The sequence below is a fragment of the Salmo salar genome, chromosome ssa23 (assembly GCF_905237065.1).
Source record: "Salmo salar chromosome ssa23, Ssal_v3.1, whole genome shotgun sequence".
NCBI classification, from domain to species: Eukaryota; Metazoa; Chordata; class Actinopteri; order Salmoniformes; family Salmonidae; genus Salmo; species Salmo salar.
In genome coordinates this window covers 35,693,355-35,716,009 of record NC_059464.1, presented here as the reverse complement: position 1 = coordinate 35,716,009, position 22,655 = coordinate 35,693,355, and the positions used below count along the sequence as shown (strand labels likewise).

Genomic DNA, 22,655 nt, shown 5'->3' with positions numbered 1-22,655 from the left:
TGTGTGTGTGTGTGTGTGTGTGTGTGTGTGTGTGTGTGTTACTACTGACTAGGTAGCCTTGGCGCTGCCCTGTACACTGACGGTCATGAGGGGGATCCAGGTACCGCGGTACTCAAAGGCAGCCTGTGTGGTTAGACTCCCACCCTGACCTCCTGCTCCTGGACCCCCCTGGGCAGCCCCTTGGGCCCCTGACCCACCTAGGGAGGGGGACAGAGAGATTAGGGAGAGAGAGGAGGAAAAAGAGTAGGCTGTTAGTGTTGGGTTGGAACAAAAGCCTGCACCCTGCAGACCACACTCTCCTGTACCCTCCTGAGTTGACTACTCCTATCCTAGACTGTCCTTCCTTTACTTCACCATAAGTTCCACTACATTATATGTCAAAAGCTATAACATTTACATTTAAATCATTTAGCAGACGCTCTTATCCAGAGCGACTTACAAATTGGATACGAAAGGTCAACACTACTGACCGGTGGAAGTGTTGGTAGCAGCAGGGTTTCCTGTGTTGAGGACGATGAAGAGGGACTGGATGAAGGAGCCTAGAGCATTGACGATGTCCCTGAACACCTTGGTGGAGTGCTGCTTCATGTCATAGGACAGGCAGAAAGACCTGGGTGAACAGGAGGAGAGGAGGAGATGAAGGGAGTTAGAAAAGTGGATGGGAGGTTGGGAAGAACATAGAATTTAATAATAATAATAATAATAATTTAGTGGGTGATTATATTTGTCCTTTAACACACATGCACAAGCATGTATTATATGCATGTGTGAAATGGAAATGTTTTTCTGCATATCCCAACTCCCCCTGTGACACCCTTGGAGAGTGGGGGTCATGGCCAGGGTCAGCCATTATCAATGGCGATACGTTGAAGTTATGTGATAAGTTTCAAATCAAATCAAATTTTATTTGTCACATACACATGGTTAGCAGATGTTAATGCGAGTGTAGCGAAATGCTTGTGCTTCTAGTTCTGACCATGCAGTAATATCTAACAAGTAATCTAACAATTTCACAACAAATTCCTTATACAAACACAAATGTAAAGGAATGAATTAGAATATGTACATAAAAATATATATGGATGAGTGATGGCCGAACGGCATAGGCAAGATGCAGTAGATGGTATAGAGTACAGTATATACATTTGAGATGAGTAGTGTATGTAAACATTATATAAAGTGGCATAGTTTAAAGTGACTAGTGATACATTTATTACATCCAATTTTTTATTATTAAAGTGGCTAGAGATTTGAGTCAGTATGTTGGCAGCAGCCACTCAATGTTAGTGATGGCTGTTTAACAATCTGATGGCCTTGAGATAGAAGCTGTTTTTCAGTCTCTCGGTCCCTGCTTTGATGCACCTGTACTGACCTTGCCTTCTGGATGTTAGCGGGGTGAACAGGCAGTGGCTCGTGTGGTTGTTGTCCTTGATGATCTTTTTGGCATTCCTGTGACATCGGGTGGTGTAGGTGTCCTGGAGAGCAGGTAGTTTGCCCCCGGTAATGCGTTGTGCAGACCGCACTACCCTCTGGAGGGCCTTACGGTTGTAGGTGGAGCAGTTGCCGTACCAGGCGGTGATACAGCCCGACAGGATGCTCTCAATTGTGCATCTGTAAAAGTTTGTGAGTGTTTTTGGTGACATGCCGAATTTCTTCAGCCTCCTAAGGTTGAAGAGGCGCTGCTGCGCCGCCTTCACCACACTGTCTGTGTGGGTGGACCATTTCAGTTTGTCCGTGATCTGTACGCCGAGGAACTTAAAACTTTCTACCTTCTCCACTACTGTCCCTTCGATGTGGATAGGGGGGTGCACCCTCTGCTGTTTCCAGAAGTCCACAATCATCTCCTTTGTTTTGTTGACGTTGAGTGTGAGGTTATTTTCCTGACACCACACTCCGAGGTCCCTCACCTCCTCCCTGTAGGCCGTCTCGTCGTTGTTGATAATCAAGCCTACCACTCTAGTGTGGTCTGTAAACTTGATGATTGAGTTGGAGGCGTGCATGGCCACGCAGTCATGGGTGAACAGGGAGTACAGGAGAGGGCTAAGAACGCACCCTTGTGGGGCCCCAGTGTTGAGGATCAGCGGGGTGGAGATGTTTCCTACCCTCACCACCTGGGGGCGGCCCGTCAGGAAGTCCAGGACCCAGTTGCACAGGGCAGGGTCGAGACCCAGGGTCTCGAGCTTAATGACAAGTTTGGAGGGTACTATGGTGTTAAACACTGAGCTGTAGTTGATTAACAGCATTCTTACACAGGTATTCCTCTTGTCCAGGTGGGTTAGGGCAGTGTGCAGTGTGATTGCATCGTCTGTGGACCTATTCGGGCGGTACGCAAATTGGAGTGGGTCTAGGGTGTCAGGTAGGGTGGAGGTGATATGATCCTCGACTAGTCTCTCAAAGCACTTCATGATGACAGAAGTGAGTGCTACGGGGCGATAGTAATTTAGCTCAGTTACCTTAGCTTTCTTGGGAACAGGAACAATGGTGGTCCTCTTGAAGCATGTGGGAACAGCAGACTGGGATAAGGATTGATTGAATATGTCCGTAAACACACCAGCCAGCTCGTCTGCGCCTACCCTGAGGACGCGGCTAGGGATGCCGTCTGGGCCGGCAGCCTTGAGAGGGTTAACACGTTTAAATGCTTTACTCACGTTGGCTGCGGTGAAGGAGAGCCCGCAGGTTTAAGGTAGCGGGCCGTGTCAGTGGCACTGTATTGTCCTCAAAGTGAGGAAAGAAGTTGTTTAGTTTGTCTGGGAGCAGGACATTGTGGTCCGCGACGGGGTTGGTTTTCTTTTTTTAGTCCGTGATTGACTGTAGACCCTGCAACATACCTCTCGTGTCTGAGCCGTTGAATTGCGACTCTACTTTGTCTCTATACTGACGCTTAGCTTGTTTGATTGCCTTGCGGAGGGAATAGCTACACTGTTTGTATTCAGTCATGTTACCGGTCGCCTTGCCCTGATTAAAAGCAGTGGTTTGCGCTTTCAGTTTTGCACGAATACTGCCATCAACCCACGGTTTCTGTTTGGGGAAGGTTTTAATAGTTGCTGTGGGTACAACATCACTGATGCACTTGCTAATAAACTCGCTCACCGAATCAGCGTATTGATCAATGTTGTCCGACGCTATGCGGAACATATCCCAGTCCAAGTGATTGAAGCAATCTTGAAGCGTGGAATCAGATTGGTCGGACCAGTGTTGAACCAGTGTTGAACAGACCTGAGAGTTTCCTGTTTTAGTTTCTGTCTATAGGCTGGGAGCAACAAAATGGAGTCATGGTCAGATTTTCCAAAAGGAGCACGGGGCAGGGCTTTGTATGCGTCGCGGAAGTTAGAGTAACAATGGTCCAGGATATTTTCTGCCAGGGTAGCGCATTCGATATGCTGATAAAATTTAGGGAGTCTTGTTTTCAGATTAGCCTTGTTAAAATCCCCAGCTACACTGAATGCAGCCTCAGGATATGTGGTTTCCAGTTCACATAGAGTCCAATGAAGTTCATTTAGGGCCGTCGATGTGTCTGCTTGGGGGGGGGGGGGGGCATATGTACGGCTGTGATTATAATCGAAGAGAATTCTCTTGGTAGATAATGCGGTCGACATTTGAGTGTAAGGAATTCTAGGTCAGGTGAGCAAAAGGACTTGAGTTCCTGTATGATGTTATGATCACACCACGTCTCATTAATCATAAGGCATACACCCCCGCCCTTCTTCTTACCAGAGAGATGTTTGTTTCTGTCGGCGTGATGCGTGAAGAAACCAGGTGGCTGTACCGACTCCGATAGCGTGTCTCAAGTGAGCCACGTTTCCGTGAAACAAAGAAAGTTAGAATCTCTGATATCTCTCTGGAAGGCAACCCTTGCTCGGATTTCATCTACCTTGTTGTCAAGAGACTGGACGTTGGCGAGTAGTAAACTCGGGAGCTGTGAGCGATGTGTCCGTCTACGGAGCCTGACCAGAAGACCGCTTCTTCTGCCCCTCCTGCGGCGCCGTTGTTTTGGGTCGCCGGCTGGAATCCAATCCATTGTCCTGGGTGGTGTTCCAAACAGAGGATCCGCTTCGGGAAAGTCTTATTCCTGGTCATAATGTTGGTAAGTTGACGAAGCTCTTATATCCAATAGTTCCTCCCGGCTATATGTGATAAAACTTAAGATTTCCTGGGGTAACAATGTAAGAAATAACACATAAAAAAAACACAAAATACTGCATAGTTTCCTGAGAACGCGAAGCGAGGCGGCCATCTCTGTCAGCGCCGGAATGGACTAGGGTGTGTGTGTACGGGGGTGAGGGTGTGTGTACAGTAAAGTCAGTGTGTGTGTGCTCCTCCTACTCACCGTAGCAGGTGTGGCTGTACACACAGCCTGTGGACTGACTCCACGGCCACAGCTCTAAGCCACTGAGGCTTCTCTCCATCCAAGAACTTCACCAGCAGAGACAGGAAGATCTCACACTCTGTCACCTACAGCAACAGACAAACACACACCTCAGCTCCCCAAGCTAAGTATCCACACATTTCTGGCTCTACAATAAGACAACAGGATTTGTGGAAAATTGGAATTTCAACTTACTTCCTCAATTCAAATGGACTTGACCCTAACTATAGTTCCTGCCTTGGCTCTCACCACTAGACTGTAGTTGTGTTTGATGATGTAGGTACAGAGAACACAGTACTTGGTAGTAGATAGCTGTAACTGACTCTCACCAGCGGGCTGTAGAAGTGTTTGATAACCACAGAGACTCACCAGTGGGCTGTAGAAGTGTTTGATAACCACAGAGACTCACCAGTGGGCTGTAGAAGTGTTTGATAACCCCAGAGACTCACCAGTGGGCTGTAGAAGTGTTTGATAACCCCAGAGACTCACCACTGGGCTGTAGAAGTGTTTGATAACCCCAGAGACTCACCAGTGGGCTGTAGAAGTGTTTGATAACCCCAGAGACTCACCAGTGGGCTGTAGAAGTATTTGATAACCACAGAGACTCACCAGTGGGCTGTAGAAGTGTTTGATAACCCCAGAGACTCACCAGTGGGCTGTAGAAGTGTTTGATAACCCCAGAGACTCACCAGTGGGCTGTAGAAGTATTTGATAACCACAGAGACTCACCAGTGGGCTGTAGAAGTGTTTGATAACCCCAGAGACTCACCAGTGGGCTGTAGAAGTGTTTGATAGCCACAGAGACTCACCAGTAGGCTGTAGAAGTGTTTGATGAGCACAGATACCACTCTGAGCAGCCTCATGCAGATGGGGAAGTAGGGTTTTTCTACAGGGGCTGGGGAGGCGGCGCTGCTGTTGCCTTGACGGAACTTGATGTTGGGGGAGAACAGCTTGATGACCAGCGGACACACACGCTCCTTCAGCAGGAAGCTGAACTCCTGGTGCTACACGGGGGTCAGAGGTTAGAGGGCAATCCCCCACAGAGTTGGGGATCACAGTACAAATACAAGACACCTACAGTGAGATAAGATGTTGTATTGTATTCTATTTCAATGCAGATAATACTTGATTATGTTGTATTGCATTGAACCATACTTTACTGCATCATATTGTATTAAGTTGTATTGCATTGTAAAGTATAATACTGTACTGTGTATTCACCTGCAGGAAGACCCCAGGGAAGTCATTGAGGACCGACTCCAGGAGCTCCAGACCAAACGTCCGTGTCATCTCTGTCATCCCTACCAGCCAGTAGGGGGCATCAGCATTTACTAGCTGACATAGGTCCTGGAGGGACACACGGAAATGGGGATGTAGACATAGGACAGCTGGAGACAGCTACTACCATTGCCTCTGTGATACAGTCTGGAAGTATGGGCTGTACATATCTTATGACAGCATGGCTGTTTCATTCCACAAAATTGTTCCCTCCCTTACCCCTCGCTACTCCTCGCTCCCCCTCCCTCACCCCTCCCCTCATTCCCCCATTCCCTCCCTTCCCCTCGTTCCCTCCCTTCCCGTTCCCTCGTTCCCCCCGTTCCGTTCCCTCGTTCCCTCCCTTCCCTCACCCCCTTCCCTCGTTCCCTCACCCCCTTCCCTCGTTCCCTCTTTCCCAACCCCCGTTCCCTCTTTCCCAACCCCCGTTCCCTCTTTCCCAACCCCCGTTCCCTCCCTCACCCCATTCCCTCCCTCACCCCATTCCCTCCCCCCCTCGTTCTCGCCCTTCCCCTCATTCCCTCCATTCCCCTCATTCCCTCCATTCCCCTTGTTCCCTCCATTCCCCTCGTTCCCCCCTTCCCCTACCCCTTCCCTCGTTCCCCCCCTATTCCCCCATCCCTCGTTCCTCCCCTTCCCTCATTCCCCCCTTGCCCTACCCTCCCTTCCCCTGCCCTCATTCCCTGCCCTAACTCTCAACCTTCCTTCCCTCGCCCCTCCCCTCGTTCACCCCTTCCCTCGTTCCCCCTTCCCTCGTTCCCCCCTTCCCTCGTTCCCCCCTTTCCCTATCCCTTCCCCCTTCCCTCATTCCCTACCCCTCACCCATTCCCTTCCCCCCTTTTCCCTACCCCCATTCCCCCTCTCCCTACCCCCCCTTTCCTTCGTTCCCCCCTCTTCCTACGTTCCCACCTTTCCCCGTTCTCCCCTCCTCATACCTCCCCTTCCCTCGTTCCCCCCCTTTCCCTCGTTCCCCCCCTCTTCCTACGTTCCCACCTTTCCCCGTTCCCCCTTTCCCTCCCCTCATTCCTCCCCTTCCCCCTTCCCTCGTTCCCCCCTTTCCCTACCCCCCTTTCCCTCCCCTCCCCTGCCCTCATTCCCTCCTCTAACTCTTAACCTCCCATCCCGCCCTACACTCGTTCCCTACCCCTCACCCATTCCCTTCCCCTCACCCCTTCCCTTCCCTCGTTCCCCCTCTCCCTACCCCTTCCCTCATTCCCCCTCTCCCTACCCCTTCCCTCATTCCCCCTCTCCCTACACCCCCTTCCCTCGTTCCCTCCTTTCCCCTGCCCTAACTCTCAACCTCCCTTCCCGCCCCTACCCACGTTCCCCCCTTCCCTCGCCCCTTCCCTTCCCTCGCCATGGCCCTCGCCCCTTCCCTTCCCTCGCCATGGCCCTCGTGCCCTCCCTCGCCATGGCCCTCCCATAGCTCTTACTCTACCCTAGCTACACCGCCTCTTCTGATGGGAGAGAGGGTGAATGTTGGGTACAGCGAGAGGTATGGAGGACTGTCTCCACCTGGTGGACGTACCTGGAACAGCATGTAGGCGTCTTTAGCACTGGGCCTCAGGGTGCTGACAGACCTCCGGTTAGTGTTACCCTGGACTGGAGGAGGCTGCTCCACAATGTCTGGAGGAGAGGAGAGAGGGAGGGAGGAGAGGGAAGGGGGCAGAGGAGAGAGGGAGAGACAACTTTAGACACAGCTGTGGCTACAAGCCTGGAGGGATCAATCTCTCATCAAACAATGACACAAACAAACACTCTCAGAAAAGACCGGTCCAAAACCTACCTCTAGAGGGAAAAGTCCCTCAATTAAATTGTGATTTCCAATCCCAGTGATACTAAACCAAGACGTAGAGTGGAAAGACAGCAGTGTGAAAACTAAAGGGACCAAACCAAAACCTCAACAAGTCATGTTGTATTCACTGAAGTCATGGGATAAGCAGCTTTAGGCAATCTAAGGAGAAACAAACCCTCTTCCTCTGTGGCATGGTCAAAGTTAGAGGAAAAGACAAGGGTTGGAGAGAGGAAGTGGGATGCTAGAATACTGATGTAAAGTTCTGTGGCTGCAACCTCCACCTTTCATCCAAAGTGTACACTTGCGCACTTCCCTTTGTGGATCTAACAATGACTCAACTCTGAATCAATGGCCAAAAGAAAACAGTAGAGTCCGGGAACTCCATTTCCCATGAGCACTCTGCTCTGACCTTTGAAGCGCTCGTCCTCCGCGACCATCCTCTCGAATACCACGGTGACGACTTGTCTGACGGTGGCGGCGGCTGTGTTGTTGGTGATGTTGTCCTTGGTGAAGTGCAGGCGGAAACACAGCACGATGGCCTGGGAGGGAGGGAGGGAGGGAGGGGGCGAGGAGACACAGGCTCTGTTACAGTATCCAGCCTAACATAGCCTCCCACCAAGAATCAAGCCATGTACTGGGAAATACATTCTAAGTGGTATGCTAGTATGAACATTGGAACGTAGCCAGACATCTGGATTCACATGGAAGTGGAGACCAACTCCCTGGGCAATATGAGACGTGTTTGGGACACAGCATGTACTATCTGACTGTACTGTGAATATATAAAGTGTCTGCAATGTGTGTGCTGAGTGTACGGTACCTTGGACAGGACTTGGTCATGTACCACTGTGTTGGTGGTGAGCAGCACTAACACAGTCTGCAGCAGCTTCAGTTCCTCCAGCCCGTTCTCCATCAACTGCCACAGCATGTTAATGATGTTCCCTGCTGCAGCCTGATGAGCACACACAACACATGGTTAGACTTGTAGCCTACTTGTACACCCAGGAGGCAGCGAAAGTCACAATGTACTGGAATGTGACAGAACAGAGGAAGTGAGAGGAGCTCTAGAGGTCATAGACACAGACACACAGGGCAGCAGCCGACCGGATCAGCCACCACCACATCAGGGTCAGGGAGTTACATTGGCATTCTTTCAGCCAAACCCAGCCACTGTGGCTTAATACCAACACCACCCCCTTAACCCTCCCCCTTCGTTAACAACGATCCCACGAATCGCATCAAGTTGGAGTGGTGTCCAGTTTCTACTAGATGCACAGCCACAATGTCAAAATTTGGCTATATCATAAAAATTCATGAAAATTGTCTTAATTTAAGGTTAAGGTCAAACATAAGGTTAGCAGTGTGGCAAGGGTTAAGGTTTGGTTTAAAATCTGATTTTAATTATGGCTAGGGGTTCCGCTAGCGAAATGTTTCCACAACATCCGGTGAAATTGCAGAGCGTGAAATTCAAAACAAATTATTAGAAATATTTTACTTTCATACATTCACAAGTGCAATACACCAAATTAAAGCTTAACTTCTTGTTAATCTAGCCACCGTGTCAGATTTCAAAAAGGCTTTACGGCGAAAGCAAACCATGCGATTATCTGAGGACAGCACCCCAAAAAACAAACACATGACAATCATATTTCAACCCGCCAGGCGTGACACAACTCAGAAATAACGATAACTCGCCCAGCATGACTACAAAATATCTAATAAGTTACCTGTAAACGTTGTCCAAACATCTTTCCTAATCCAACTTTAGGTATTTTAAAACGTAAATAATCGATAAAATTTAAGACGGGATAAACTGTGTTCAATACCGGATAAAAACAACGTAAAGCGCGTGACCTGGAGCGAGCATCAAAACAGTAGAGTCCACTCGGCTGGACCCTCGTTCTGAACTGCCGTATTTCTTCATTTCTCTAAAGAAAAACATCAACCAATTTCTAAAGACTGTTGACATCTCGTGGAAGCAATAGGAACTGCAACCAAGTGCCACAGAAATCTCGGTTCCCATAGAAAACCAATTGAAAACAGAGTCACCTTAACAACAACAATAAAATCCTGGATGGTTTGTCCTCGGTGTTTCGCCTGCCAAATAAGTTCTGTTATACTCACAGACATTATTTTAACAGTTTTAGAAACGTTAGAGTGTTTTCTATCCAAATCTACCAATTATATGTATATCCTAGCTTCTGGGCCTGAGTAGCAGGCAGTTTACTTTGGGCACACTTTTCATCCGGACGTGAAAATACTGCCCCTATCCCAAACAGGTTAAGATAAATTGTAGAAATAGGCACGGTTTATTATTTTGTGGCTGTGTTAACTATTGAGGAACGTGGCATCCCAATTCAACCTTGAGCGAGGCATAGTGCCTTTTCAGCCCTCTAATTGGCACACCAAATTAAGCGAATCGAGTTGCTAACTTGCGAACGAGTGGTACTCAAAACTCCCATGAAGCTCTGCGACCCAAGGCTAGAAAGTTGCTTCAGGAAAGATGGCTGACAAAAATACTAGGGTGGAAGCAAATGTAAGATATTATAACTTCATGCTAAAGAAAATTACAGTTAAGAGCAAAATGTTTGTTAATGTAGAGAAATGATTAGGCCTATGCATATTTTTTGTCATAAAGGTAATTTACAACCAAAAAAATAGGCTAAAGCATTTACTGCAAATGTTAGGTACAATTGTGAAAGCTTGCCTTGCTGTTCATACATTTTTTTTTTTAAAGTCAATCACTTGCCATTGCTCTTCATTGTAGTAATGTTAGAGATTGAAGCTACAGTGCCACCAGAAAGTCTGCATACCCCTGGACTTACTGCACATTTTGTTGGGGCGGCAGGTAGCCTTGTGGTTAGAGTGTTGGGCCAGTAACCGAAAGGTTGCTAGATCGAATCCCTGAGCTGACAAAAATCTGTCGTTCTGCCCCTGAACAAGGCACTGTTCCTAGGCCGTCATTGTAAATAAGAATTTGTTTTTAACTGACTTGCCTAGTTAAATAAAGGTTAAAAAATAAAAATGTTTTGTTACAGCTGTTATCTTAAAATAGATTTGTTTTACTTCACCCATCTACACACAATACCAATGTCATATTGATAAGCAATTCCAGTGTATATTTGGTCTTGTGTTTTAGGATACTGTCCTGCTGAAAGGTGAATTTGTCTCCCAGTGTCTGTTGGAAAGCAGATAACCAGGTTTTCCTCTAGGATTTTGCCTGTGCTTAGCTTAATTCCGCTTCTTTGCACCCAAAAAACTCCCTAGTCCTTGCCGATGACAAGCATACCCATAACATGACGCAGCCACCACCATGCTTGAAAATATGAAGAGTGATGTGTTGTGTTGGTCTTGAATACAAAGCGTTATGTTTGGGGCAAAGTCAAATTCTTTGCCAAATTTGAGCAGTTTTCCTTCAGTGCCTTATTGCAAACAGGATGCATGTTTTGGAATAGTTTTATTCTGTACAGGCTTCCTTCTTCTCACTCTGTCATTTAGGTTAGTATTGTGGAGTAACTACAATGTTGTTGATCCATCCACAGATATCTCCTATCAAAGCCATTAAACTCTAACTGCTTTAAAGTCATCCTTGGCCTCATGGTCAAAGTCTGCTCTATTTATTTACTTTTATCTACCAATAGATCTATCTACCAATAGATGACCTTCTTTGTGAGGAATTGAAAAACATTCCTGGTCTTTGTGGTTGAATCTGTGTTTGAAATGCACAGCTCAACTGAGGGAACAGATAATTGTATGTGGGGTAGAGATGAGTCATTCCAAAATCATGTTATACACTATTATCACACACTGAGTGAGTCCAGGCAACATATTATGTGACTTGTTAAGCATATTTTTACTACTGAACTTATTTAGGCTTGCCATAATGCAAGCCTGCGTTGAATACTTATTGACTCAAGACATTTCATATTTAATTAATTACCAAAAAAATTCTATAAACATAATTCCACTTTGACATTATGGGGTATTGTGTGTAGGCCAGTGACGAAACATTTCAATTTAAACAATTTAAAATTCAGGCTGTAACAACAAAATGTAGAAAAAGTCAAGGGGTGTGAATACTTTCTGAAGGCACTGTACACTACAGTATATGCACATGCAATGCAGCTGAAATAACGTATTTAACCTCTACATAGACATATCTGATATAGGCAGAAAGCTTAAATTATTGTTAATCTAACTGCACTGTCCAATTTACAGTAGCTATTACGGTGAAATGCCATGCTATTGTTTGAGGAGAGTGCACAGTTATGAACTTGAAAATGTATTAATAATCCAATTAGGCACATTTGGGCAGTCTTGATACAACATTTTGAACAGAAATACAATGGTTCATTGGATCAGTTTAAAGCTTTGCACATACACTGCTGCCATCTAGTGGCCAAAATCTAAATTGCGCCTAGATTCCTAAGTCATATATTGGCATTTCTCTTGCATTTCAAAAGATGGAACCAAAAAACAAACAAAAAAAAACAAATTTTTTTCTTTGTATTATCTTTTACCAGATCTAATGTATTATATTGTCCTACAGTAATTTCACATTCCCACAAACTTCAAATTGTTTCCTTTCAAATGGTATCAAGAATATGCATATCCATGCTAACAGGCAGTTAGATTTTTGTGTCATTTTAGGCAAAAATTTAAAAAAAAGGTTCCGATCCTTCAGAGGTTTTAAGTATTTTCTTGCTTATTGTGAGTAGAGGATAAAATAAGTGGCCAATTTAGTGCCTGTCCCTGACTACAGCTGTCGCAGTAAATGTCCCCAATTAGTAGCCCTCAAAAATGAAAAAAAATTGAGGCTGATATTTCAATAAATCAAAACGTTATATCCAATCAGCTTTGCATGTGAAAATTCTGTCCATCCCTACACCAAACTCATTTTCTCCTGTGTCTTTACCACAGACCTTTTATGAGAGCGTTTCATCAGAGATGCATTGTAACCACTACATGAACAACCATGCCCATGGTCAGAAAGAGCATTCAACAGCGTAGGCTACCAAACTTGGGTGATTCTGAAATTACCTTTCGGCTCAGATTAAGAAAACTGTAGGGTGATTATGCATCTCTGTGTTTTAATTAATACAAGTATTTGAAGGACTATAACGAAAATGTACAGTATAGTTAAATATAGTTCCATGAGATCGGTTGGTTAAAAATGTTGTGCAGCTAGATATCCCCCACCTCTAACTAAATATTAGTTCAGAACAGTGGTTTAAACCTTTTTACAATGCTTCCACTGGTTAATGATTCATCTTTAATCCCCAAGAAAATGCAGAAAATGACTGAGTGAAGGGAAATGCGGCTGTTACATGTCAAACTGCTATTATGGAATGAAAGTCCTGACTTCAGTACTACTCCACATTGAACCACAACCAGAGGATTGGTACATTATGGGCACATTGTTATTTGGCTGTTATCATTTGGTAAGTACTGTACGTATTTGTTGCATGAGAAATATAAGGAAAGCTATTACCGCCGCCAGTACAGTGAAAAACAAGGCTCGACGTCAATGAATTGCGTGGTAGTCTATCCTTCAGCGGCTTCTGATGTACCTGAGTGATGTCCCATTCCCTAGGGTTATTCATCTCTCCCTACCTCTAGTTGCTCTGTTTGAGTGCCACTCCCCCACTGAGGGACACTCGAAAACGAGGGGGAGAGCTAAGGCGGGGGTATTGGGATTGAGCCATTGTCCTCGTGTCACTTCCTGAGGTCAGAACAACTCAGCAGAACTCGTACAAAACCAGTGAAACTGGGGGAAGTTGAGTTTGAAGAAAGAACCTGTCCTTCAGAAGGCAAAACTGACACTTTTCACTCATTGAATCAATATCGTGGTAGCTTTGTTCCTCTTCCCCATCCCAGTAGTTAAGCCCTCGGCTTACAGACAGACAGAGATAGAGGGGAGGCGCTGGAGCGTGGCAGAAAGCCTCTGTTGAAAGGCTACAAGCAGGGAGCCTGCTGATATCATGTAAACACAACCAGCCAGCCAGTCAGGCTGTACACAGTCAGTCAGCCAGCCAATCAGGAAGGCAGGGTGTACACATTCAGTCAGGCAGGGAGTGAATTAGCCAGGGTGTTCTTATTCACACAGTAGGCCTGGCTGGCTAGGTGGTCAGTGGTCAGCCAAGGTGTCCCTGCTAACACCAGGCAGATCAAGGCCATGGTCAGGGAAGGCCAGTCACAATAGCCTGGGTTCTATGTTGAGGTGTAGTGGTTAAAGGGCCAGTCACAATAGCCTGGATTCTATGTTGAGGTGTAGTGGTTAAAGGCCCAGTCAGAATAGCCTGGGTTCTATGTTGAGGTGTAGTGGTTAAAGGGCCAGTCACAATAGCCTGTGTTCTATGTTGAGGTGTAGTGGTTAAAAGGGCCACTCACAATAGCCTGGGTTCTATGTTGAGGTGTAGTGGTTAAAAGGGCCAGTCACAATAGCCTGGGCTCCATGTTGAGGTGCAGCAAGCGGTTCTACAGAGATGAGGCTTTGCACTGCAATGTGATGCCTAAAGTAGATCTCTCACCCTCTCAGTGAGAGATACTGGCACTACTGAATGTAAAGTAGTAGAAGCCCTGACAGGATCATCATAATGTTCTCGCCCTGCCCTGACTTCAAATGGATGCCTTACATCCAGACCAATTTCCTTACAATAAAAGCATATCAGTCTTTTGTTCCTCACCTCAGACACCACCTCGTGGGACATGAGTCTCTGGATAGCAGCCAGACACAGCTGGGTGATCTTGGGCTCCTTGGTGCCACAGCCCATCAGGAACGGCTGCACTACCTCCGAGCTGTTGTCCTTCAGAGCTAAGGAGGAGACAATACATGGGCATGCAGTTAACACAGATGGCTGTTCTAAAACAAACATCAACAATAGGACTACTCTGTTAGAATGCATCCCCCTTTCCTTTGCTTGTTTTAATGAGGTCTAATCACTGTTCTGTATGTGATTGGCTCAGCCAAAACATCGCTCACAAACAAACACACACAAGGCATAAGAGTGTCCCCTCCCTCAATCACTCACTTGCCAAGATGTCTGAATTCCTCGCGGCGATGGTCTTGATCTTGACTATCCCAGACTCAGCAGCCTAGAAAAGCACAGAACAGAGACACATTAAGTTTACATGTAGTGTACCTATACATTCCTTATGATAAGACAGCTGACGATGCGTTACCACCTCTATATGCACAGTTATAACTGAGGTAGACGTCTCCATGTCCTTATTAATGATCCTCGTGGCCAGACACACTAATCAGTTCACCTTGAGTTACCTGAGAGGAGACACTGGGAGCCATAGTGATTTCTCTTGTGTGGAGCTCTGTTGCCTGACATAGTGAGATCATGCTGTGCTTTCAGCAGTCTACAGAGGTCTCTATCGCTCTACAGCAGCTGCAGCTTTGTCAAGATATTCTCCCTCTCCATCGTTCTTTTTCTCCCATCCCTAACTCAAATCGAATAAAACAACTCAAACAGAAATACATTTTTATTTGTCATATGTGCCGAATACAACAAGTGTAGACTATACCGTGAAATGCTTACTCACGAGCCCTTAACCAACAATGCCGTTAAGTAAGAAACCAACCACAACAACAAGCAGATCCTTAACACCTGACTGTGCACGGTGACACAGACTGGGCCTATAACCTACATAGAAAAGGTTAAAAGATTAACATTTCAGCCCTCAATGGCCTTTATCAGAACAACTTTTAACCTTGCTTGAATAAAACAATAAATATTTAAAATGGTGAGCGACATTTCTTTTCCTTTTCAATGATGATTAACATTTTTGGGTTGTACCTCGACTCCCATTGGTTGAGCACCCTCCACTTCTTTTCCTATTGCCTACATAAACATACTGTCAGTGTCAAATTGTTTCCTGGCAATTCCTGTCCCACAATTGTTGTTCCAAGCTAAAGTGAAGAAATATTGGATTGGTGTGAGCACAAGACAACCTGTTCTAGTACTGAAAACACACACAGCTTAGCAGGGTTTCTTCCAGTTAAAATGTGACCACAAAGGGTCTAGCTGAAGAACAGTGTGCAACACTCCAGCAGGTAATTCATTTGATATGAATAACAACCACCAGTCAACCCCTCTTCGTGTGACGTATAATCACGTAGGAAGACTGCCTGGGTGAGAAACACTTCCTGTTATTGATGTTCTAACCAGACCTGCTGTGCTGCTGTGTTTGACCTGGTATACAGTCATCACTTCATATTTCATTTGACCTGCAACAAGGCCGCACAGAGGTGGGAGTCAATTGGACAGTATGCAACCTCTTGAACCTCTTGGTTACCTGGCAACAGGGCCTTAATACTGCAGAGTGTGGACTGGGCCAAACTGTGTAGAAGTACAGGCCCTATCGTAACCCCACACAGCGACTTAAAGATAATCTAGAGAAATGCAAGTCTCCCTCCTCTCCTTTGTCCTCAGTGTGGAGGGAGGCGGAGGGCTTTAACAGGGCATTAAAATCACACAGAACTTGTTCTAATAATTGTTCCGATCCTGCTGATGGAGACGAAGATATCAATATAGCCCTAGAAGCTACGAAGAACAGTGAAGACAACTAATTGGTATTCCCTGACAAAGGTCATGCAGCCCAAACACAGTTATTCATCTGTGTTTCCATTGAACATGCCATACAAACAAAGGCATTTTAATGATATGAAGAGTGCCTTGGTCCTCCTTTCTTTTTGGCTGTTGCTCTTATTCAAAATGGGAGGCAGGGAGGGTGACATACATTGTTGTTGTTGAGAACATCTCTCTAGCACAAACAAGGTTAGGCCTCCACAAACAGACAAAGTCTGTGTTGGGGGAAAGGGCCGTTGGCTTTCTTATTCTAGGTGTCGTTGATAGGCAGCAGCTTTGGTGCGGAGGCTCTCATCATGATGTTACTCTTGTTATCTTGGTACAATTCCACAATAACAGAGTGATGCTGAGACTCACAATTCTCACTTTAAAATGTACATCAAACAGAAACCAATAAACAAAATCATACAACTCTGCACAAGGACTACTTTTAACAATTTCCACAGAAAATGTTACAAAAACACATTTACTTGAAGAACAGTGCGGATGCAAAGTTTGGTAACAGAATGACAGCACAAACTGTCATTCTGTAACAAAACGTTGCATCTGCACTGTTCAAGTAAACTGTTAAAAAAAGTAGTCCTTGTGCATAGAGTTGTATGGATTGCTTAACTTTGCAATCATTGGTTTTTGTTTGACATACATTTTAAAGTGACAAAACTGAGTCTCAGCATGACTCTTACCATGGAAATGCCCCATGGCTAATGAAGTTAGTGTTTCTTGGCACTTGGGTTCGCGCCACACATAACAGGTTGACCATAAGCACTCTCTAGAACTGAACATATACAAGGCTACTAGGCCTATATTTTCCATTGATGTTCCTTGTTTGGCTGTATACGATTGTGGCACACAACTGACATTCATTCCAAGTGAATTTCGCCACAGTGCTGTTGAGCAAAAGGCAACGCTGTGTTAACGCTTTGTTATAAATAACCTTAAAAAAAAGGTCCTTCTCCAACCCTCCTTACACAGCAGCCATTATGGTTAGGTAGGCCTAGCACTAGCAGGGCTCAGAGGAGCCACAGTGAATGGACCCAGTATGCAATGTGAATGGGAGCCTATTGTGGAAGGAAGATGATAGTGGTGATGATGATTAAAGATGAGACCATAAGGGATGGTCCATGGTCTTTAAGGAAACAGCTTATTTACAATGTTGAAGATATAGCCTGGGCTTTATGAATAATACTATCAACAAGGATAAGCCTAATTCTGCTGATGATCATGACGGCAATACTGAAATTGCCTTGTTATTAAATACAATTATTTAGTTCATATTGCTATATCATATTGCTATAGAATCAAGTGGATTTTAGAATCCAGGTAAATGCTGAACTGCCTACAGAAACCTTAAGTAAAGAAATGCCAACAAGATCATTGCACTCCACTGCCTACAAACACAATAACTGGCATCAATTGGTCACATAACATAATAAAGCATGTCCGAGAGCCTTGAATCAGAAGCAGATTGCTGGGATTTCCTATGTTCAACCTTGAGTGAAACCATGTGTCCTTCTGTTCTGTTCTTACCAACCTGAACATGGATAACACTGCACTGTCAAGGCTGAGTGTTTAGACCTGATGACATGCACATGGAAAACCACTCACTGTCCTGTCCCTACATAGGTCCTAAGCCAACTAAATGCACATGGAAAACCTTGAAATGGTCAATGGAGAGAGGATTTATCAATAGGAGAGGGCAACATTTAGCCTAGCCTATTGATGCTTATCCATCCTCACACTTTCACATTTGAAATAACTGGCTTCATTTCCTCGTTCTTCATGTTTGTGATGAGAGTGGAATGGATCTGCTGAGAGTCATTCAGGTCATCAGACAGACCAGCCACTGTATGAAACCACTCCAGTCTATTCATGCTAGCTCAGTCAGTAGTCTTTCTGTACCAAGTCCACCCTACCCACCCACACTCTTATCCAGTAAAATGCTAACTGAACCCAAAAAGGCCTGACACTGCATGACTTTCTTCCCCTTTACAATAGAACTGAGAAGCTTCAGTCTGAATCAGTATGAGTCAAAATTACAAGCTGGCAGTTTAGAACTATTTCTGAGAAACGCACTGTGAAGGGCATATGAAGCCACTGAATGCGAAGGTTCATCCACACTACAGCAGCATGAAGACAAATAGTGGAAGGACCAGGTCACACTCGTAGGCCTAACTTCACTACATGTTTTATCCTAGGGGAGAATTATTCATGAAGTTGGGAACCAGCCTGAATGCAAACTCACTACTTCTAAAGCCCAGCATTATTTGTTCAGCCGCATATAGGCTGTCTCAGCCGCATATAGGCTGTCTCAGAAGAATCCATGCAGATTTTCGCATTGATTCTGCTGCTGCATAGCCTACATTGAAGGGGCTTATTCAATTAATCCAAACCTTAGTCTCAACTTCTGTCAGTTCTACTTAAGTTTCTGCTTTTCAGCTTGTTATTTCTTCAGACTGTATGACACCTGTGTGGCAAAGTCAGCCATACAGGCAGGGTATGAAGGAGGAGCCACGTTTCACAGACAGTCGACAAACACTGTAACGCCTCAACAGAGAGACCTGCGACCACAGAACAACAGAGAAGCTCCCACTGATTTAGCTGGCTGCCACTCAATAGAAGGAAAGGTCTTGAGCGTGAAGCTGTGATGTAGAAAAATCTACAGGATTCTTCTCAGCCCTTAACCCAGACAAACCTGAGAGAAAACAGCTGCACTGCAGTAAAATAGGTAAATGAATGGGAGAGGGGTGTGCAAGACTGGTCAAGGAGGTGTCTAGTACCTGGCTATATGAGTGAAAAGAGAGAAGAAAAAAAAGACAAGGGCACAACTGACATTCTCATTTCCCATAGTAATGTAAGATAATTCAGATATGTTGATCAAAATGTAAAACAGACTACTTAGAAAGCCCAGCAAAGGACAGGCTAAGTATAGCCAGATTCTACAGGGGCCCAAAAAAAAAAGTCAAGTGAGGTGCATCAGTGGCTCGTGGGTCTGCGTACCTGCATCCATACCCCCCCACACCTTGAGCAAAACATTTTAGCAGCCCCCCCTCGTGACAGCGAAGACAAAAAATGTAAGTTAATTTCATGCAATTCTACTAATTTTGTCATTGGGCGGAGAGACAAATGTGCAGTTTTACAGCTAATTTCCTGCAATTCTACTAGGGCTGGGAGGTGTACCGTATTTGACTATATATTGATGCATGGACCGGTTTTGGTTTTTACTTGACCTTCTATAATGGTATTTGAATGTTAGGTTTGTTAAATGTGATACACACGGCGTAATGTTCATTTGTATAGTTTACTCCGGTCTCTCCCCTTCTCTCTCGGCATGCCGCTTTCTACAGACCTAGCCCACCCTGTCACTCAAAGAGTGCATCTGTTATTACTCGACCACGAGACACCTGTGTTTAGTCTACATGGTCAATGAAGCACATCCAACAATGTTGATGACTACGATACTGTTTCCACTTTGATTCTTAATATAAATCCACAAGCGTTCTATACTATTAGTTTGTGTTTCTTACATCTGCAAACAGCTAGTTTGTTTTTTCGTAGCAAGTTGTGGCTAAGTCGTGTTAGCCGATAATGCCAATCGCTAGTTAGCTGGCTTGCTAACTAGCTAATAAATGTACTGAGCAAACGCAGCTAGCTATACAGCCTGATACCAGTGATTGTGTAGGCCTAAATCAGCATGTTGTTTGTGCGACAGTATCTTCTAAATCAAAGAGGAATAGGCGAAGCATGAATATGTTAGCTACATGATATCGCTAAGGAAATACTGACCAACACTTTGCTTCCTACCCTGTCACAATAACTCTTCCCTGCCATTTTAATTTGCTGTCATGTCAAACACTGTTTTCAAAGTGCCCACTATTAACTAACAATAGACTAATCATTTATTTTCCACGAGCCAACAGTTCACCCAAGTGTTTTGATTTATACTCAACAAAAGTATAAAAACGCAACATGTAAAGTGTTGGTCCCATGTTTCATGAGCTGAAACAAAAGGTCCCAGAAATGTTCCATATGCACAAAAAGCTTTTTCTCTAAAATATGTTTACATCCGTTAGTGAGCATTTCTCCTTTGCCAAGATAATCCATCCATCCAGCTGTGGCATATCTAGAAGCTGATTAAACAGCATGATCATTAAACAGGTGCATCTTGTGCTGGGGACAATGAAAGGTCACATTAAAATGTGCAGCATTGTTGTAACACAATGCCGGAAGTGTTTCAAGCTGAGGGAGTGTGCAATGGGCATGCTGACTGCAGAAATGTCCACCCGAGCTGTTGCCAGAAAATTGAATGTTAATTTCTCTACCATAAGCCGCCTCCTTCGTTTTAGAGAATATGGCAGTACATCCAATTGGCCTCACAACTGCAGACCACATGTATGGAGTCTTGTGGGCGAGCGGTTTGCTGATGTCAACATTGTTAACAGAGTGCCCCATGGTGGCGTGGGGTTTTGGTATGGGCAGGCATAAGCTATGGATAACGAACACAATTGCATTTTATCAATGGCAATTTGAATGAACTGTGATACCGTGATGAGATAATGAGGCCCATTGTCGTACCATTCATCCGCCGCCATCACCTCATATTTCAGCATGATAATGCACGGCCCCATGTCACAAGGATCTGTACACAATTCCTGGAAGCTGATGTCCCAGTTCTTCCATGGCCTGCATACTCACCAGACATGTGACCCATTGAGCATGTTTGGGATGCTCTGGATAGATGTGTATGACAGCATGTTCCAGTTCCCACCAATATACAGCAACTTCACACAGCTATTGAAGAGAAGTGGGACAACATTCCACAGGCAACAAAAAACAGCCTGATCAACTCTATGCGAAGGAGATGTTGCGCTGCATGAGGCAAATGGTCACACCAGATACTGACTGCTTTTCTGATTCACACCCATTTAAGGTATCTGTAACCAACATATGCATATCTGTATGCACAGTCATGGAAAATCCATAGATTAGGGTTTAATTTATTTATTTAAAATGTACTGATTTCCAAGTCAAGTCAAATCGCAATTGATGCATTTGGTTAAAAATAAGATCTAGATGTTTTGCCCATATCGTGCAGCCCTACAGTGACAAGAAAAAGTATGTGAACCCTTTGGAAATACCTGGATTTCCACATAAATTGGTCATAAAATTTGATCTGATCTTCATCTAGGTCACAACAATAGACAAACACAATCTGCTTAAACTAATAACACACAAACAATGATACGTTTTCATGTCTTTATTGAACACACCGTGTAAACATTCACAGTGCAGGGTGGGAAAAGTATGTGAACCCTTGGATTTAATAACTGGTTGACCCTCCTTTGGCAGCAATAACCTCATCCAAACATTTTCTGTAGTTGCGGATCAGACCTGCACAGCAGTCAGGAAGCATTTTGGACTATTCCTCTTTACAAAACGGTTTCAGTTCAGCAATATTCTTAGGATGTCTGGTGTGAACTGCTCTCGAGGTCATGCCACAGGATCTCAATCAGGTTGATGTCAGGACTCTGACTGGGCCACTCCAGAAGGCGCATTTTCTTCTGTTGAAGACATTCTGTTGTTGATTTACTTCTGTGTTTTGGGTCGTTGTCATGTTGCATCACCCAAATTCTGTTGAGCTTCAAATTGGCGGACAGATAGCCTAACATGCTTCTGCAAAATGTCTTGATAAACTTGTGAATTCATTTTTCCGTCGAAGATAGCAAGCTGTCCAGGCCCTGAAGCAGCAAAGCAGCCCCAAACCATGATGCTCCCTCCACCATACTTTACAGTTGGGATGAGGTTTTGAATTTGGTGTGCTATGCCTTTTTTTCTCCACACATAGGGTTGTGTGTTCCTTCCAAACAACTCAACTGTAGTTTCATCTGTCCACAGAATATTTTGCCAGGTGCACTTTTGTAAACTTCAGACATTCAGCAATGGGTTTTTTTTGGACAGCAGTGGCTTCTTCCGTGGTGTCCTCCCATGAACACCATTCTCGTTTAGCGTTTTACGTATTGTAGACTCGTCAACAGAGATGTTAGCATATTCCAGAGATTTCTGTCTTTAGCTGACACTAGGATTCTTCTAAACCTCATTGAGCATTCTGTGTTGTGCTTTTGCAGTCATCTTTGCAGGACGGCCACTCCTAGGGAGAGTAGCAACAGTGCTGAACTTTCTCAAATTATAGACAATTTGTCTTACCATGGACTGATGAACATCAAGGCTTTTAGAAATACTTTTGTAACCCTTTCCAGCTTTATGCAAGTCAACAATTCTTAATCTTAGGTCTTCTGAGATCTCTTTTGTTCGAGGAATGGTTCACATCAGGCAATGCTTCTTGTGAATAGCAAACTCACATTTTGTGAGTGTTTAAGTTTTTTTAGGGCAAGGCAGCTCTAACCAACATCTCCAATCTCGTCTCATTGGTCTCCAGGTTAACTGACTCCTGACTCCAATTAGCTTTAGAGAAGTCATTAGCCTAGGGGTCCAGATACTTTTTCCAACCAACACTGAATTATGTATTCAATATAGACAAGAAAAATACAATAATTTGTGTGTTATTAGTTTAAGCAGACTGTGTTTGTCTATTGTTGTGACTTAGATGAAGATAATATCAAATTTG

General features: G+C 44.7%; 1 protein-coding gene across 9 annotated transcripts in view; it reads right to left on the bottom strand.

Annotated features, from left to right (window-relative positions):
- Nucleotides 1–22,655, bottom strand: part of LOC106584500 (protein MON2 homolog) — a 62,092-nt gene that overhangs the window by 30,119 nt on the left and 9,318 nt on the right. For all 9 annotated transcript variants that reach the window (XM_014169876.2, XM_014169879.2, XM_014169878.2 and 6 more), the window contains exons 2-11: nucleotides 14,468–14,531; nucleotides 14,123–14,250; nucleotides 8,257–8,388; nucleotides 7,846–7,975; nucleotides 7,170–7,267; nucleotides 5,588–5,713; nucleotides 5,176–5,370; nucleotides 4,328–4,452; nucleotides 471–610; nucleotides 50–197 (exon numbers count right to left, since the gene is read on the bottom strand). In XM_014169876.2, coding sequence (XP_014025351.1) covers nucleotides 50–197; nucleotides 471–610; nucleotides 4,328–4,452; nucleotides 5,176–5,370; nucleotides 5,588–5,713; nucleotides 7,170–7,267; nucleotides 7,846–7,975; nucleotides 8,257–8,388; nucleotides 14,123–14,250; nucleotides 14,468–14,531 — 1,286 coding nt within the window. The remainder of the gene's footprint in view (nucleotides 1–49; nucleotides 198–470; nucleotides 611–4,327; nucleotides 4,453–5,175; nucleotides 5,371–5,587; nucleotides 5,714–7,169; nucleotides 7,268–7,845; nucleotides 7,976–8,256; nucleotides 8,389–14,122; nucleotides 14,251–14,467; nucleotides 14,532–22,655) is intronic.